The 20,201-nt window shown below is 41.9% G+C and overlaps 1 protein-coding gene across 1 annotated transcript; it reads left to right on the top strand.

Moving 5' to 3' along the window:
• The first annotated feature begins 13,626 nt into the window (after positions 1 to 13,626).
• LOC139416128 (four-jointed box protein 1-like) lies at positions 13,627 to 18,006 on the top strand. Its single transcript, XM_071164454.1, has one exon. The coding sequence runs from the start codon at positions 13,824 to 13,826 to the stop codon at positions 15,105 to 15,107; it is 1,284 nt and encodes a 427-aa protein (XP_071020555.1). The 5' UTR covers positions 13,627 to 13,823; the 3' UTR covers positions 15,108 to 18,006.
• Positions 18,007 to 20,201: the final 2,195 nt, after the last annotated feature.

Below are 20,201 nucleotides of genomic sequence, written 5' to 3'. Positions count from 1 at the left end.
CCCCTTTTTCTCCCCAATTTCGTAGTATCCAATTGTTGTAGTAGCTACTATCTTGTCTCATCGCTACAACTCCCGTACGGGCTCGGGAGAGACGAAGTCATGCGTCCTCCGATACACAACCAACCAAGCCGCTGCTTCTTTAACACAGCGCACATCCAACCTCCAATGCGCCGGAGGAAACACCGTGCACCTGGCCACCTTGGCTAGCGTACACTGCGCCCAGCCCGCCACAGGAGTCGCTGGTGCGCGATGAGACAAGGACACCCCTACCGACCAAGCCCTCCCTAACCCGGGCGACGCTAGGCCAATTGTGCGTCGCCCCACGGACCTCCCGGTCGCGGCCGGTTACGACAGAGCCTGGGCGCGAACCCAGGACTCTGATGGCACAGCTGGCGCTGCAGTACAGCGCCCTTAACCACTGCGCCACCCGGGAGGCCTCAGCTGTACATTTCAATGAAACATGGTGAAGCCCCAAAATTGCACAATGCCCTTTCCCACCTGGACAAAAGGAACACCTATGCTATGAATGCTATTCATTGAATACAGCTCAGAGTTCATCACCATTCTGACGAACATATCAAGACTGTTTTAAGGACTGCTTTTTTCCATCTGAAAATCAGAAATTTTCTGGCCAAAGATGATGCAGAAAAATGTATCCATGCTTTTGTCACTTCTAGGTTAGACTACTGCAATGCTCTACTTTCCAGCTATCCTTATAAAGCACGGCTGCTAGAATCCTGACTAGAACCAAAACATTTGATCATATTACTCCAGTGCTAGCCTCCCTACACTGGCTTCCTGTCAAGGCAAGGGCTGATTTCAAGGTTTTACTGCTAACCTACAAAGCTGATTTGGTCCTGCGTTACATACCTACACGTACGCTACGGTCATAAGACGCAGGCCTCCTAATTGTCCCTAGAATTTCTAAGCAAACAGCTGGAGGCAGGGCTTTCTCCTATAGAGCTCCATTTTTATGGAATGACGCAAACTCGGTCTCAACCTTTAAGTCTTTACTGAAGACTCATCTCTTCAGTGGGTCATATGATTGAGTGTAGTCTGGCCCAGGAGTGTGAAGGTGAACGGAAAGGCTCTGGAGCAACAAACATCCCTTGCTGTCTCTGCCTGGCCGGTTCCCCTCTTTCCACTGGGATTCTCTGCATCTAACCCTATTACAGGGGCTGGGTCACTGGCTTACTGGTGCTCTTTTATGCCGTCCTTAGGATAGGTGCGTCACTTGAGTGGGTTGAGTCACTGATGTGATCTTCCTGTCTGGGTTGGCGCCCCCCCCTTGGGTTGTGCCGTGGCGGAGATCTTTGTGGGCTATACTCGGCCTTGTCTCAGGATGGTAAATTGGTGGTTGAAGATATCCCTCTAGTGGTGTGGGGACTGTGCTTTGGCAAAGTGGGTGGGGTATATCTTTCCTGTTTGGCCCTGTCCTGGAGTATCATCGGATGGGGCAACAGTGTCTCCTGACCCCTCCTGTCTCAGCCTCCAGTATTTATGCTGCAGTAGTTTTTTGTCGGGGAGCTAGGGTCAGTTTGTTATATCTGAAGGTTTTCTCCTGTCTTATCCGCTGTCCTGTGTGAATTTAAGTATGCTCTCTCTAATTCTCTCTTTCTCTCTTTCTTTCACTCTCTCGAAGGACCTGAGCCCTAGGACCATGCCTCAGGACTCCCTGACATGATGACTCCTTGCTGTCCCCAGTCCACCGTGCTGCTGCTCCAGTTTCAACTGTTCTGCCTGCGGCTATGGAATCGTGACCTGTTCACCGGACGTGCTACCTGTCCCAGACCTATTATTTGACCATGCTGGTCATTTATGAACATTTGAACATCTTGGCCATATTCTGTTATAATCTCCACCCGGCACAGCCAGAAAAGGACTGGCCACCCCACATAGCCTGGTTCCTCTCTAGGTTTCTTCCTAGGTTTTGGCCTTTCTAGGGAGTTTTTCCTAGCCACCGTGCTTCTACACCTGCATTGCTTGCTGTTTGGGGTTTTAGGCTGGGTTTCTGTACAGCACTTTGAGATATCAGCTGATGTAAGAAGGGCTATATAAAGAAATTTGATATGATGTCAGTGCGGTTGTCATGTGAGACATTCTCCTCAATGACAGGATGACATAAAGTCTACAGTGGAAAATCTACACATCAGAGTTATCGGATTCACATGGATTTGTTGTTCAATTTAAATGTTTGAATATAAAATTATTGGTGGAGAGATGAAATGCAATTTTAGCTTCCAAAGAGATTTGGGTTTTCATAAGGTGGCTCTGCTCAATCAGTGGCCCGCCCCTGTGAAGAGACATGGGTTATAAAACTTGTCAGACACACCCTTCTCGCTCCACTATATAAAGCCTTGATGAAAATGTAACCTCCTGTTCTAAGTATGTGAGGTCTGCAGCCTCTGCGTTAAAAGGACTATCATGTCAACTACAGAACTAAGCCAACCTCACCGTGAGCTTTGGTTACGAATGGTATGAACTTTGAACTCTTATTCACTACAGAAGTGATACCTCCTAGCCGTTGAGTTAGCAACAGCAGCTGCAAATGCGGGCTAGGAAAGAACCGACAGAGTATCCCGTCTACCACACAACGACGTTACTACAATGTATCCAATTGACAACCAGCGACATTCTTCAAAGGACAAAGGACTCGGTTTGGCAACACGGCCTTCCATCTACCACCAACCTACCGAAGCGCAGCTCAGAGTAAATATTTATTTCATTTTCCTTTTCCAAATGGGCGGTAATTTAGAATGCATAAGATACTGATATTTACAATAGCACAGCTTCTCCCTTTGTCCCTCAGTCTTCCCGCTCTTTCACTCAAACCCAGCCCCTTTTATTTTGTGTAACCAGCTGTCATATATGTTCCGCCCGCTAGGGACGTTTTCCTTTATGACGTCATTTGTAATCAAGGTATGATTCATTCTTTGTATATGTAATTCTGTGTGATTAGTTAGGTATTTAGTAAATAAATAATGAAACCCAATTTTATATTGCTGATTCAACTTGTTAGCCAGGGTTTGTGAAGATAACCAAGAATTTGCATTTTCAGATGAGACTGAATTAAGGTGACGATTAATATTGACTGCTATTGATGTAAAATATTACTAAGTCTTTAAGAGTTTATTCGGAAGATAACAGCTCTATAAATATTATTTTGTGGTGCCCCAACTCTCTAGTTAATTACATTTACATGATTAGCTCAATCAGGTAATATTAATTACGGAGAAAGGATTTTACAGAATAGCATGTCATATCACTTAATCCGGCATAGCCAAAGACACGACATCAGGGTGTGGTGTGGGGTGGGCATTCTATGTTTTATATTTCTGTGTGTGTTTGTTTATATTTCTGTGTGTTATTTCTGTGTGTTTCTGTGTGTAGTTCCCAATCAGAGGTAGCTGTCTATTGTTGTCTCTGCTTGGGAATCATACTTAGGCAGCCTGTTTTTCCACCTTGGTTGTGGGTAGTTGACTTTGTTAGTGGCCTGTATAGCCCTAGTAAGCTTCACGGTCGTTTTTGTTGTTTCTTGTTTTTGTTGGCGACATTCATAATAAAAAGAAATGTAAGCTTACCACGCTGCACCTTGGTCCGGTCATTTCTTTGATGATGTTCGTGAAATTTGTTGCCAAGGTCTGTGTGGCAAACAGCCAGGTTCTTACAAATTTGTGCTGTTGCAAGCTAAATGTTAGCTAGAAGCAAGAGGAAATAATGTGCTTAATTAAAGCATACACTCTTAGATAAAAAAGGGGTTCTATATAGAACCTTTTGATCCATTCATAAGGTAACTACCATTTTGATTCAGAAACCAACTTCCATTCCAGAATGACCATGCAGAGGATGGTGGTTGAACCAACTTGCAAGTAGCCTAGGGACAGATAGAAATTTACTGGGGAGGGGTGATCCAAAATAGCCATACAAGTACTCAACTGGCAGCTTCATTAAATAGTACCCGCAAAACACTTGTCTCAACGTCAACAGTGAAGAGGTGACTCCGGATGCTTGCCTTCTAGAAAGAGTTCCTCTGTCCAGTCACTATGTTCTTTTGCCCATCTTAATCATATATTTGTATTGGTCAGTCTGAGATAGGTCTTTATCTTTGCAACTCTGCCTAGAAGGCCAGCATCCCGGTGTCTACAATTCACTGTTGACGTTGAGAATGGTGTTTTGCGGGTACTACTTAATGAAGCTGCCAGTTGAGGACTTGTGAGGTGTCTGCTTCTCAAACTAGACACTAATGTACTTGTCCTCTTGCTCAGTTGTGTTCTATTACAGACACCTTAATGAATAGTTTTAAATTATATTATGTGAGATAAACATACACATTTAACAAAATACAGTGCCTTGCGAAGGTATTCGGCCCCCTTGAACTTTGCGACCTTTTGCCACATTTCAGGCTTCAAACATAAAGATATAAAACTGTATTTTTTTGTGAAGAATCAACAACAAGTGGGACACAATCATGAAGTGGAACGACATTTATTGGATATTTCAAACTTTTTTAACAAATCAAAAACTGAAAAATTGGGCGTGCAAAATTATTCAGCCCCTTTACTTTCAGTGCACCAAACTCTCTCCAGAAGTTCAGTGAGGATCTCTGAATGATCCAATGTTGACCTAAATGACTAATGATGATAAATACAATCCACCTGTGTGTAATCAAGTCTCCGTATAAATGCACCTGCACTGTGATAGTCTCAGAGGTCCGTTAAAAGCGCAGAGAGCATCATGAAGAACAAGGAACACACCAGGCAGGTCCGAAATACTGTTGTGAAGAAGTTTAAAGCCGGATTTGGATACAAAAAGATTTCCCAAGCTTTAAACATCCCAAGGAGCACTGTGCAAGCGATAATATTGAAATGGAAGGAGTATCAGACCACTGCAAATCTACCAAGACCTGGCCGTCCCTCTAAACTTTCAGCTCATACAAGGAGAAGACTGATCAGAGATGCAGCCAAGAGGCCCATGATCACTCTGGATGAACTGCAGAGATCTACAGCTGAGGTGGGAGACTCTGTCCATAGGACAACAATCAGTCGTATATTGCACAAATCTGGCCTTTATGGAAGAGTGGCAAGAAGAAAGCCATTTCTTAAAGATATCCATAAAAAGTGTTGTTTAAAGTTTGTCACAAGCCACCTGGGAGACACACCAAACATGTGGAAGAAGGTGCTCTGGTCAGATGAAACCAAAATGTAACTTTTTGGCAACAATGCAAAACGTTATGTTTGGCGTAAAAGCAACACAGCTGAACACACCATCCCCACTGTCAAACATGGTGGTGGCAGCATCATGGTTTGGGCCTGCATTTCTTCAGCAGGGACAGGGAAGATGGTTAAAATTGATGGGAAGATGGATGGAGCCAAATACAGGACCATTCTGGAAGAAAACCTGATGGAGTCTGCAAAAGACCTGAGACTGGGACGGAGATTTGTCTTCCAACAAGACAATGATCCAAAACATAAAGCAAAATCTACAATGGAATGGTTCAAAAATAAACATATCCAGGTGTTAGAATGGCCAAGTCAAAGTCCAGACCTGAATCCAATCGAGAATCTGTGGAAAGAACTGAAAACTGCTGTTCACAAATGCTCTCCATCCAACCTCACTGAGCTCGAGCTGTTTTGCAAGGAGGAATGGGTAAAAATGTCAGTCTCTCGATGTGCAAAACTGATAGAGACATACCCCAAGCGACTTACAGCTGTAATCGCAGCAAAAGGTGGCGCTACAAAGTATTAACTTAAGGGGGCTGAATAATTTTGCACGCCCAATTTTTCAGTTTTTGATTAAAAAAGTTTGAAATATCCAATAAATGTCGTTCTACTTCATGATTGTGTCCCACTTGTTGTTGATTCTTTACAAAAAAATACAGTTTTATATCTTTATGTTTGAAGCCTGAAATGTGGCAAAAGGTCGCAAAGTTCAAGGGGGCCGAATACTTTCTCAAGGCACTGTATATAAAAACATTTTCCTAAAAAGTATTTTTAGAGAGTACAAATGTTACTGTAACTTAAATACATAATGCAATTTAGTCCTTAAACATTTAATTGAAACACTGTAGAATTTCATTCATTCCTATGGAGGACTGCTCCTACCAGGGAGCGCCAATATTGCCGAATTGTGGCTTCAAAGCTTCTCAATGGCCAATACGTAGTATCAACAATCCAGGGTTTAAATACAGTAGGTCATTGCATATTACTGGCCTGGTAATGTGCCTGTACCTTGTGGCTAAAAAGCTGAGAAAAAATTATAACTGATCTAAATGGTTTCCCAATTAGGCAGGCTAGATGCAATTACACTACATGACCAAAAGTATGTGGACTCCTGCTCATCGAACATTTCATTCCAAAATTAATAGGTATTAATATGGAGTTTGTCCCCCCTTTGCTTCTAAAACAGCCTCCACTCTTCTGGGAAGGCTTTCCACTAGATGTTGGAACATTGCTGCAGGGACTTGCTTCCATTCAGCCACAACAGTATTAGCGAGATCGGGTACTGATATAGGGCGATTGGGCCTGGCTCGCAGTCAGTGTTCCAATTCATTCCAAAGGTGTCCGATGAGATTGGGGTGGCAGGTAGCCTAGTGGTTAGATGCCTTGAGCCAGTAATCAAAAGGTTGCTAGATCAAATCCCTGAGCTGACAAGGTAAAAACCTGTTCTGCCCCTGAACAAGGCAGTTAACCCACTGTTCCTAGGCTGTCATTGTAAATAGGCTGTCATTGACTTGCCTAGTTAAATAAAATATAAAAAGATTTAGGTCAGTCCTCTGTGCAGGCCAGTCAAGTTCTTCCACATCGATCTCGACAAACCATTTATGTATGGACCACTTTGTGCATGGGGGCATTGTCATGCTGAAACAAGAAAGGGTCTTCCCCAAACTCTTGGATATCAACTTTGCCACTTCAGCATGCTTTTGTGGCACAGTCAATGCCACACAGGGCTATAGGCCAGAAGGTTGAGGGTTCACCAACCACAGAAGGTTGAGGGTTCGCTGACCACTGATCAGCAAGGGGAATCAGATTTTCAACATTTTGATGCAATATTTATAATTATGTAAAATATATGCAACAAATGTTTAATCAACAGGTTTCTGTGCCAATGCAACACACAACCAATAAAACATAACATACCGACTTCAGGCACCTCAATATCATGGTTTGAGTTTTCAACACCAAAATAAACAGACTATGTCAATCTCGACAAACAGAAAACACATCCCTCCCTACTTTAGGCTGACAGAGTATTGAAGGCTTGGCTTGGCAATCTCCGAATGTCATTAAAGGTTTTGGTGTTTTGTAACAGATGTCTCTTTCCATTCATCAAATTGCCGCTGCACAGTTTTGATGGTTTGATTGATTTTATTTGTCAGTAGATTTGTTTTTTGTAAAGATAATTTTATTTTTTCCAGCTGTAGAGTTTTAAAACAGCATATCAACTGAATATTGTTACATTAAATCAGAGTGCATGTGAGGACTCTGTCATAGTATTCTCTCTCCATCAATTCCATTCAAATTTAATTCAAAATATATATTCCTGTTCAAAGTTGATATATTCTATATACAGTACCAGTCAAAAGTTTGGACACACCTACTCAATCAAGGGTTTATCTTTATTTGCACTATTTTCTACATTGTAGAAGTCATCAAAACTATGAAATAACACATATGGAATCATGTACAGTATTAATTAACCACAAATCAAAATATATTTTATATTTGAGATTCTTCAAAGTAGCCACTGCCTTCATGACAGCTTTGCACATTCTTGGCATTCTCTCAGCCAGCTTCATGAGGAGGTCACCTGAAATGCATTTCAATTAACACGTGCGCCTTGTTAAAAGTACATTTTTGGAATTTCTTTCCTTCTTAATGCGTTTGAGCCAATCAGTTGTGTTGTGAAAAGGTAGGGGTGGTACCCAGAAGATAGCTCTATTTGGTAAAAGGCCAAGTCCACATTATGCCAAGAACAGCTCAAATAAGCAAAGAGAAACGACAGTCCATCGTTACCTTAAGATATGAAGGTCAGTCCAATACAGAACATTTCAAGAACTTTGAAAGTTTCTTTAAGTGCAGTCACAAAAAACATCAAGCACTATGATGAAACTGGCTCTCATGAGGACCGCCAGAGGAAACGAAGACCCAGAGTTACCTCTGCTGCAGAGGATTGTATTAGAGTTACCAGCCTCCAAAATTGAAGCCCAACGTTCAAGTAACGGACACATCTCAACATCAACTTTTCAGAGGAGACTGCGTGAATCAGACCTTCATGGTCAAATTGCTGCAAAGAAACCACCAATAAGAAGAAGAGACTTGCTTGGGCCAAGAAACACAAGCAATGGACATTAGACCGGTGGAAATCTGTCCTTTGGTCTGATGAGTCTAAATTTGAGATTTTTGGATCTAACCACCGTGTCTTTATGAGACGCAGAGTAAGTGGACGGATTATCTCTGCATGTGTGGTTCCCAACATGAAGCATGGAGGAGGAGGTGTTGGTGCTTTCCTGGTGGCACTTTGATTTATTTAGAATTCAAGGCACACTTAACCAGCATGGCTACCACAGTATTCTGCAGCGATATCATCTGGTTTGCGCTTAGTGGGACTATCATTTGTTTTACAACAGGACAATGACTACTTTTGACCAAGAAGGAGAGTGATGGAGTGCTGCATTAAATGACCTGGCCTCCACAATCACCCAACCTCCACCCAATTGAGAAATATATTTTGATTTGTTTAACACTTTTTGGGTTACTAGATGATTCCATATTAGTTATTTCATAGTTTTGATTTCTTCAATATTATTCTACAATGTAAAAAAAAAAGAGTTCAAATAAAGAAAAACCCTAGAATGAGTAGGTGTATCCAAACTTTTGACTGGTTCTGTAAATATATACATATACATACATACATACCAAAGTATGTGAACAGTGAACACCCCTTCATACACCCGTTGCTGACAAGTGTATAAAATCGAGCATACAGGCCTGCATTCTCCATAGACAAACAATGTCAGTAGAACAGCCTTACTGAAGAGCTCAGTGACTTTCAAAGTGGCACCATCATAGGTTGCTACCTTTCCAACAAGTCAGCACAAGAACTGCTTGTCGGGAACTTCATGAAATGGGTTTCCATGGCCGAGCAGCCGCACTCAAGCTCACTTAAGATCACCATGCATAATGACAAGCATCGGCTGGAGTGGTGTAAAGCTCGGCCTCATCGCTCATCATCAATGCACAACCTCACGAATGCTTTTGTGGCTGAATGGAGGTCCCCGCAGCAATGTTCCAACATCTACTGGAAAGTCTTCCCAGAAGAGTGGAGGCAGTTATAGTAGCAGGGGGGGGGCAAACTCCATATCAATGCTGATTACTTTGGAATGAGATGTTCGACGAGCAGATGTCCAAATACTTTTGGTAATGTAGTGTATATTTCCTTGCCTACCTCTTTCAGGTAATAATTTCAGGTAATAAATTCAATTAACCTTGTGTTGACTTGTCATAAGGGTAAAAAATGACCCGCCACTATGTTTAACAGCAGAGAAAACCTCCTAAATTATATTTTTTAAACTTGAAATTTGATGACTTTTCCTCGGGTGACCCCAACATTAGAAAAAGTGAAACATCCCCTTTGTTCATATTTCCATGAAAGATGTACACCATCAGGGTACAAAGATTGTCTTAGGGTCATTTTTGACCCGGCAGTTATAAAATAATTTACACACCACAAAAACCACACACACACACACACACACACACACACACACACACACACACACACACACAATGAGACATTGAGATGATGTATGCTACTGATTGAACTCAGCCAGCAGCTCCTGAAGAGGAAGATCACCATGGTTGGCACAGTTAGAACTCCTCGCAACAAGGGGGAGAGAGGCTTTCTCATAAAAGTTTGCCTTCACTCCCAGCACCACTACACTATCTTACCCCCCAAAGAGGATCAAGAATGTGGTCCTCCTGAGCACACTGCACAAAACGGCTGAGATCAGTGATAGTGAGGACAGGAAGCCAGCCATCATCCTGGACTACAACCACAACAAAGGAGGTGTGGACAACATGGACAAGGTGATTGGAACTTACAGCTGCAGGAGGATGACTGCCCGCTGGCCCCTGGTCATCTTCCATAACATCGTTGATGTGTCCTCATACAATGCCTTCGTGATATGGAACAAGCTCAACCCTACCTGGATGCCTGATAAGCGGAACAATAGGAGGGTGTTCCTGGAGCATCTGGGAAAGGCATTTGTAACCCCGCACATTCAAAGAAGGGAGCGCCTCCCCCGTACAGCAGCCTCTGCAGCGCTTGTGAAAGCTGTTCAGGGGGCTGAATCTTGTCCTGATCCACCTGAGGCTGCAGCTGGAGCAGGCAAGAGGAGGAGATGCCAATTCTGCCCCCCAAAGAAGAACTGTAAAACAAATACTATGTTCGGCACATGTGAGAAATACATCTGCAAAGTCCATGCACACACGCTTGCATACTGTCCGATGTGCTAATTAGAGTTGATTTATTTATGTACTTCATGTTTTTGTCTTATTATCTTATTTAATTATTATTTGTTGTTGTTGTTTATACACCTTGTGGATGGGGGCAATGATTAAAAAATGGGAGAAGAGTATTTTGTAGTTGAATTCCTCATTGTACAGTGTATACGAATATATCACTATGTTGCCAAAAAAGTTTGACTGTAATTGTTTCCCTTCAATAAAATGCATTCAAAACTATTTTTGCACATTTATGTTACCTTCTTAGGCTATACAAGTGCTATCTCTTGCTAAAAATGGTATGTTTACACATATGCAGTACCTTTAGCAATAATAATAAACCTCTACTTTAGTAAAGAAAACAATTATGACGGGTGTGTTGTGATAAAAACTAGTGTTGTCCACTGATTAAATGCAGTCTTTCTGCATTGTGAAGAGAGAAACCCCAGATATTCACAAAGTTTGTGATGAATGACAGGTTGTTTCTTCATGCAAAATAGATTTGAGGTTTAAAATTCAATTAAGCTGCTTTATTTTAGGGGTTTAGTGAAGGCGGGTCATTTTTACCCTTAGTACAAGGGGAGTATACAGAATGTTAACACTACACAATTCTATTAGCCTTATATTTAGCTAAAGAATGATCAGCTAGAAATAAGCTTCTAATTTGTAGCCTCTGTCTCTTGTGCAATACGCACCATGAGCTCTGCTGGTCTCTTTCCTTAAAAAACCCTCATTAGCTCTTGGAGTCCCAGGAAAAGCTAGACTAGAATGGTTCGCAGGAAGAATATATTTTTTTGCATTTCTTATACTAATAGACTGACTATTTGAAGAGGGATGCAAGCTTTTGTTTCCTGAAGGTTAAATACAGCAGCAAATAGAACTCCCAGCCACTGGCCAGGGAGTTTGAAAGAAGAGAGAATGCAAGAAGGCGCTAGGCTGTAGCAGTTCTTTTTTATTCAATATTCCTGAGAGAAAATTAAGCCATCAGCATCTGATTATAGCACCAATATTATTTGAGCATGTCATTATAATGATGAAGATCAAGACAACAAAACATTTCATTTAGGTTGAGTTTTGGTTAAGTGGGACACAAGCTTTGTAATGGCCTATTATATTTCAACATTTAAATCAAATTCGCTAGCCTATAAGTGTAACTTTGTAGGCTGCATGTCCTGCACCAACATCACATGTTCTCTCCCAGGCTCATGGTTTGAAAGAGGTGTGTAATTACAGTTCATATAATACAGCATAATACAATACTGTAATATAGTTCATGCTCAAACAAAGTTGCTTATTGGAGCTTGTTTCATTGACTTACAAAAGAGAGCATAGCTACTTATATTTGCTTTTAAGTTTTTCTGTTGTGCTTAATGTGCGGTAGCCTGTCATATATTGTATTGGTAAAAAATATTAATACTATTAAGATAATGGCACAATCATTTCAGCTTTGTTGGGCTTAGGCTCATAAAATGTCTTTACATGTATCTTTACTTTACTTTAATACTCTATAAATTGACTCCTTCAAATAATTCCCTCTGGCGTTTGCCATCGGCACACTGCAGGAGGGAAGTAAAGCTAAGTCGAATCCATCACTTCAATTGTTTGGATGTGCCCATTGTAATGTCAAAAAATGAGGTGGATAGGATAGATACATCAAGATGAAACAAAATAAATAGTAATTCATAGAATGGGTGTCTCCCTTCAACTCAATGATGACAAAATGGGTGGACTTAGCTAGTTAAACAGAAAAAGCTAGGCTACTTTGATTTTCTACTTTACAAGCTAGCTAGCTAACTCTTTCAAATAAACATGATTTGTTGTTATGGGATATACCAAATAGAGCTACAGACCCAGCCTGACATTGGTAATTAGCTAATTGTTACTTTTATTTCAGTATTTCAGTGTGGAGTCAATTGAGGGGACTATGTTTCATGAAGCCATTTGAAGGCTGCTGCTGACAGAGGTATGTATACATTATTTATAGTGTAATACATTATGTATAATAAGTCTTGGTGATTCAATAACCTAGTTAATTAATCGTTACATTACTTGTAAGATTATGTTTTGCTCCATCAGAGGCAGAGGATCTCTCTTTCGGCTGCTGCTGATGACAACTGAGAATGGAGCAGAAGAGACATTTTTGTCATGCACTGTAACTAATGGACAAAGTTGTATTGAAAAAAGTCAGCCAGAGTTGACATGGGCTATCATTCAAACAAAGAGATGCCTCCCTGGCCACCAGTGCATAATTCAAAACTATGTTTGCATATAATTACAAATTCTAAAAAACTATGCAGGTATTTTGTACATTATTTATTTGTTTATTAAATTATATTCTTAGCACAAAAAATATTGCTATTTAATAGTCATAATGAATTTATTACACCATGTAGGATTCTATATGGAACCATTTTGAGGGTTCCATATATGATGCATACATTGAACCATTTTTTTACCCTTTTGACTGGTACTGTATATATATATACCAGTCAAGTTTGGACACACCTACTCATTCAAGGGTTTTCGTTATTTTACTTTTTTTTTACACTGTAGAATAATAGTGAGGACATTAAAACTATGGAATCATCTAGTCGCCCAACAAGGGTTACACAAATCAAAATGTATAGTCCAATGGTGTAAAAATTTATTTTTTACAAAACTGAAAAAAATGAATAAAGTACCGGTTTGATTCAGATAAAAGCGAGTCGCCGTAGCGTGCACTTGCTCTGGATGTGTAGCTCTCCAAAGTACGCTTCCATATGAACCACCACTTCCGACGATAAGCCTACCCAGCTCGCAGCCCGAGTCACGTGCCCCCCCCCCCCCCCCCCCCGCCCCCCTCCCCCTTGTCTCTGTGGAGCAGAAGCTACTACACAAATCAAACTCAACCACAAATCAAACTCAACCAGCACCCAGTGGAGATCGGAGAGATGGAGACGCGTAGAGCGAGAGAAAAAGCACTTTGCTGTCCGGAACGAGAGACGCTGAAAAAAAGATGATCCGTTAAAGAAAAGACTGCGTCATGGCTCATATCCTATCGACGGAGAAGGATTTTAGTTCACCCAACGGGAACAGAGATGCGAACCTCGTTGCTTATTAACGGGCGGTTCCGTGATCCAAACAGTACAACTCCGCCCGTGAACGGGGCACGGGACGCAGCGCCTGTGCTAGGCATCGCACTTTGGCTAGGTGTGGTTTCACAACACTTGGATTAGCCTACCTAGTTCTTATTCCACACACTCGTTCATAATTAAAGCTGAAGCCGTCGGGGATGTGCTAGTCATCTCGTCGCAACAAAGGGAAGGGCGGCTTTCAGCAACCATGAGGGCTGTATCGGCGAATTTACTTGCACTTCTCTTTCTCTGCACTTGTGCCAGTGTATTCTACGTCTGGAGCAGATTGGAGAGATACAACACGGGACTACAGTTAACGAGTAGGGGGTCCGCTCACATTGGGCCATCCCCGGACCTCTCTGCTAAAACTTTCCGGGCTTTGCTCGCCGTTCCAGTAGCACAGAGACTGCATTTGGGGGGCATACTGGATGCCCACAATCTCACTGTTGTTGCGGATCAAACTGGCTCTTTAGGAATCAGAGATTACCATATGAATGTAGATAACAAGGGGTCAGCACAGAGGGGGGTCCCGGACAAATTGGGTTCTCCGGTTGAGGGAATTTTTTGGAGTGAATGGCTTGAGGATAAGTTTCCCGTCAGCTTCAGTGAGGAACATGCCCGGGCATGGAGAGGGAGAGCCCGGGGACATCGGATTGTCAGACTGGAGCCGGGCTGTGGGAGAATATCCAATCAACTGGCCACTTTTTCGGACCGATCCAAAGCATGCGTGCGTTATGGAATAAACGCGGACCAGGTGCAGGGGGAAACTTTGACTTATTACCTGGCTAGTTTGCTGGGTATTACAAATCTGCCGCCTCTCATCCTCGCCCAGTTGAACATTGACAGTGAACAATGGGCTTCTGTGAGAAGAAGAATAGGAGGTTTACAGTGGAGTGAGCGGGCGGTGGTCTCGCTCACCCAGTGGGTCGCCAACCTGACAGGGGTAATCACACCTGCGCCGCTGCGCCAAGAGAGCAAGGGGCTGCGTCCTCTACGGGGGGAGCTGGGGAACAAGACTACGGCGGAGTTGCTCGAGCTAATGCAGTGGACGGACCTGATAATATTGGACTACCTGTCTGCTAACTTCGACAGGCTCGTTAGCAACCTCTTTAGCCTGCAGTGGGACTCGCGCGTGATGGAGAGGGAGACCAACAACCTGCTCAGAACACCCCGTGGCGACCTGGTTTTCATCGACAACGAGGCAGGGCTTGTGCACGGTTACCGTGTACTGGATATGTGGGAGAAGTACCACAGCACCGTCTTGGACTCGGTTTGTGTGTTCAGAAAGAGGACAGTACAGCGTGTTATAGAACTGCACCGGCGCAGGGACACCAGGACTCGGCTGCTCGAGCTATACAGAGACAGCGAACCATTGTCTCCGGAGTTAGGGTTTCTCTCTGATGAACATGCGGGAGTACTACAGAGTCGAATAAGCAGATTATACAAACACATATTGCATTGCAAAGTGAAGTACCACCAGCTGGGCGTTTAGTTTTGATTCCTCTCATTTAGAGGTTCTGTATCTGGCATCTGCTCCACAGAATGACGTGTGCTGCAAATCAGTAACCACACACCTGTACTAGATTAATGCGCGTCAATTGAAACAGTTTTTTTAATATATTGATGAACTACCTCTTGTGAAAACAACGTTTTGCCTACTTTATATGTCTGCATAAATAGTCACATTGACGTTGATTTTTGGCTTCGTGCAGGATGGGTCATAATTTATTTTCAGCCAGCCTCAAAACATAGCTGCAGGAATAATGTGATATGAGCCAATGCATCTTTGTAGCTATTTAGGAGCCAATGCATCTTTGTAGCTGTTTAGGAGCCAATGCATCTTTGTAGCTGTTTAGGAGCCAATGCATCTTTGTAGCTATTTAGGTTTAATGGTCAGCCTTCAACCTCAGGAGTTTGATAGGCTACACAGCTGTGTTTATTAATAGGAATAAACTATTGTGGTGTAAGGGGGGATAATGAATAATCACTTCATACCATCTGTATTCACAAGGTGCATTGTGTTCAATAATCTCCATAGGAAACTGGATTGCTTGATGATGAGAACCAGGCCTTAATAGGTTACTCCTAAAAAGTTTTGTATTTGTTACCACAAAAATGTATCATGTAGACTTTGTCACCTGTCTCACTCCTTTTATAGAAGCTCTAGCCTACTGTACAATCAATTGTCATTGCAAACACTTTCATGTATTTGGTTGTCTTGTGATTGTATCTTCTGCCTTAATGTCAGTGGTGTAGTGGGGGATATATCCAGGTAGCAGATATATGCCATTTACCCACTTTTTCCCCGTGGGCATTGCGTATACTCACTACTTAATCCCCACTGATGCGTAACAAAGTAGTATAGTGAAGGTATATGCCATATAAATTATGTAGTACAATAGATACTTTATTCACAAAGTAGCCTACACAATCGTAATAAAGCATGTGAAATATATGCACATGCGCGCCGCACACATAGCTACACTGAATATAAACGCAACATGTAAAGTGTTGGTCCCATGTTTCATGAGCTGAAATAAAAGATCCCAGAAATGTTCCATACGCATAACATTTTTTGTGCAGAAATTTGTTTACATCCCTGTTTGTGAACATTTCTCCTTTTGCCAAGATAATCCATCCACCTGACAGGTGTGGCATATCAAGAAGCTGATTAAACAGCATGATCATTACACATGGCAACATTAAAAAGCCACTCTAAAATGTGCACAACACAATTCCACAGATGTCTCAAGTTTTGAGGGAGCGTGAAATTGGCATGCTGACTGCAGGAATGTCCACCAGAACTGTTGCCAGAGAATTCAATGTTAATTTCTCCACCATAAGCCACTTCTAACATAATTTTAGGGAATTTGGCAGTGGATCGAACCGGCCTCACAACCGCAGACCACATGTAAGGTGTCGTGTGGACTAGCAGTTTGCTGATGTCAATGTTGCGAACCTAGTACCCCATGGTGGTGGTGGGGTTATGGTATGGGCAGGCTACAGACAACGAACACAATTGCATTTTATCGATGGCAATTTGAATGCACAGATATACCATGACGAGGTCCTGAGGCCCATTTTTTTAAGGTATCTGTGACCAACAGATGCATATCTGTATTCCCAGACATGAAATCCATAGATTAGGGCCTAATAAATTTATTTCAGTTGACTGATTTCCTCAATTGAACAGTAACTTGGTAAAAATCTTTTAAATTGTTTCATGTTGCGTTTATATTTTTGTTCGGTATAGTTTCAGCGGAATATCAGACAGTCAAAGTGTGCAGCTCTCATGATTGTCGCAGGGAGAAGTTCATAGAATTGAACGGCATCGGTAGCCAGTAGGGTTGGAAGATATTTCAACTTATTGAAAAAGTCTTTGTTGAATCTTTGTGATTCATAATTTAGTGCTATTTGAATGAACATTTTTAAGGCTTTCCCCCTGAAACATCCCAATTAAATGTTGACTGCAACAACAAAAAAACTCCCCAAAATATTTTGACTGATTTTACACAGGCCTCAAAAATTGTCTCCTGATGTGGTTTAAAGATGCACTATGCAGAAACCACTCTGCCATTTTTTGGTTGCTAAAATTCTAATAGTTCCCTAATTTCGGTTTATGTGACAAAACAAACAAGTATAGTGTAAATAATCAGCGTACCATCTAAACCTAAGAAATATATTTTCCATAACCAAACATTTTCAGCTGTTTGAACCTGGGGTACAAAACCAAAAGTAAAAGATGCAAAAATAATACATAAGAACAGGATGCATAGATATAGCGCACAAAGAACAGATCTACCGCCTCTTAGACTTGCTTTCAATGAGAATGACAAATCTATAACTCACCTTTCTATGTGAATTTGGTTGGGTCGTCCAAAAAGTTACATATTACAGCTTTAAGCATTGTTGTGGACTTAGAACATCCAATTTTTGTAGTTTTTCTATTAAAGAAGTTAGATTTTGAGAGTGAGAACCTGAAAAAACTTTAGGGAAAACTAGCATTTTTCACACAAGGCGCCTTTCCTTCATTGGGCAGGCCGTTTTGAAATATATTTTTGCAAAATTAGAGTATACTCACTTTTCCAAGAACCACTACACCACTGCTTAACCCAGTCATATTTGTTGTACATGCTACACTGTGAATACTGTATATGTTAACCTGTTTTTGACATTCACAATTGCAATCCCCTTTCATCAATTCAATGTGCATTGTAACATTCCAATCTTCCTGTATTTTTTGCTAAGTATATTGTAATTTAAGTTGTCAGACCACATGTTTGGTATTCAACCCTTCTTTAGCGGAGTACAATGGCAGGTCCAATATTTGCCTGTTCTGTGTGTTCAGTCCTCAGGTTTTCATATAAAGGGCTTTGTCCCATCCTTGTCCACTACAGTGTACCCATTGTGCTGTTGAAATGCAGTGCCCTCAGAGCCTGTTACCCTGGGACTCAGAGTTTTTTTTTTTCTCTCTCTCTCTCTCTCTCTCTCTCTCTCTCTCTCTCTCTCTCTCTCTCTCTCTCTCTCTCTCTCTCTCTCTCTCTCTCTCTCTCTCTCTCTCTCTCTCTCTCTCTCTCTCTCTCTCTCTCTCTCTCTCTCTCTCTCTCATATCTCACTCCCTCCCTCTCTCTCTCTCTCTCTCTCTCTCTCTCTCTCTCTCATCTCGCTCCCTCTCTCTCTCTCTCTCTCTCTCTCTCTCTCTCTCTCTCTCTCTCATATATGGGTATTCGGACACAGCCACTGTCTGAGACAATTACAGGGCTCAGCTCTCTCCTGTCTACTGAGAACACTCTCACATTAACCAAACACAAGAGAGGGTAAAGTAGGGACCATTTCCTGTGGAAAGATACATTTGTTGCTTGTGTTTACACTCCACATAACTCTCACACTTCTACAAAAACTGTTAAAGAAAGGGAAACATGTCAATTGAACACTGTAGGTCCTATTAGCGGGAGAGGGATGGATTGAAGAGATAGGGTCTCTGTCACTCCCTCTAATTCTCTCTATATCAGACAGGGCCTAAATCAAATCTCTAACCCCCTGCCCCATATCCAAGCTCTTGTTAAAGGCACAATCTGGGACATTGCATGGTTACGGTACAGCCTTTTTCTAAACTAGATTTTTTTTTAAATCCTCATCAATCTACACACGATACCCCATAACAACATTGCGAAAACAGGTTTTTAGACATTTTAGCAGTAAGGCTGTAACGTGGTCTGAATAATTCCCAAATGCACTGTAAATGTGTCATAAGCTTATTGTAACTATCTTACCATATCATAACATCATGTACAAATATCAATGGTTTGTGTTTGTGATGCTAATGTAACAGTTCAGTTATTGATGGTAAATCTATTACATTGGAGCAAAACTAATAATAGTCCTGACTTCACAATTTGAATTCAGCCTCATGTAAAAGTTATTAAAAGGGTTGTTAAAGGCCCAGAGCATTCCAAATTGTGATTTTTCTGTTTTATATATATGTCCACACTATGAGGTTGGAATAATACTGTGAAATTGTGAAAATGATGATATGCCATTTTAGTGTAAGAGCTGTTTGAAAAGACCACCTGAAATGTCATCCTGGTGGGATGGAGTTTTAGCCTGCCGGGTGACATCACCAGGCGGTAAATTAGTTAATAGACAAATAAGAAAGAGAGTTCCAAACCTCTCTGCCAATAAGAGCTAGTTTTTAGTTTTCCCCTCCCCATTCAGACCACTCATTCAGACCACTCCCAGAGTGCAAAAATGCAAATTATTTGGCCACACTGTTCACAACCCATCTCTTTCCCTGAGGCCTTTTTGTTATTGTTCCCTAGACCGTTACATTATGGAGTTACAGCATTTATTTGAAAATTAAATAGCCTTCTTCTCATTAATTTATCTGAATAGTTAATTGTATTGTCAGACAAAGTCAAGGCATCGGGCCAAATCCATCTGCTAACCCGAGGCCCCTTTTTCTTATCATTCTATTAACTGTCACATCTTGGAAGCACATCATTTATTTGATTTCACAAACTAAATAAAGTCTCTTTCTCATTAGTTCCACAGCGACCTTTCCGGCGCCTGTGATCTCCTGTTCCCAGACCTGCTGGAGGCACATTGTAGGGATGTCAGTGATAAACATTTGAAGGCCTAATGGTTTCCAGCCCTTCCTCCATCCTGCTATCCCTCCATCCCCTCCCTCTATCCCTCATCTCATCTGGTTCATTTTACACCTTTTGTTGATAGCTAGCTGCAGGGCACTCCAGTACTCTTAATCCTGTTCCAGGCAGAAGTGGGGTTGGGGAGGGAAGGGGGCCAGAGGAAAGAGCCTCACTTTAACAATGAGAGGGGTTTAGGCACTATGAGGTGTCTTATCATGACTTCTATGAGAACACAACTCTGTGGTGTCCAATACGCTTGTCAGTGTCATCTATCTGTGTTTCTCAGGGAGCGATTAGCGGCCTAAGACTCGGCTGTAGTTTGAGCAGGTGGAGCTGGAAGCTTTAGCAGGGCTAGCAGCCTGCCTGGTTTCTGCCTTTCTGCCTGCTTGTCGGTCCTGTAATAGGGACTTGGGGATCAATACGTGCACTGACTGCTGTGG

The sequence above is a fragment of the Oncorhynchus clarkii genome, chromosome 1 (assembly GCF_045791955.1).
Source record: "Oncorhynchus clarkii lewisi isolate Uvic-CL-2024 chromosome 1, UVic_Ocla_1.0, whole genome shotgun sequence".
Lineage (NCBI taxonomy): Eukaryota > Metazoa > Chordata > Actinopteri > Salmoniformes > Salmonidae > Oncorhynchus > Oncorhynchus clarkii.
The sequence above is the reverse complement of the archived record's forward strand: the minus strand, read 5'-3'. Positions and strand labels throughout refer to the sequence as shown.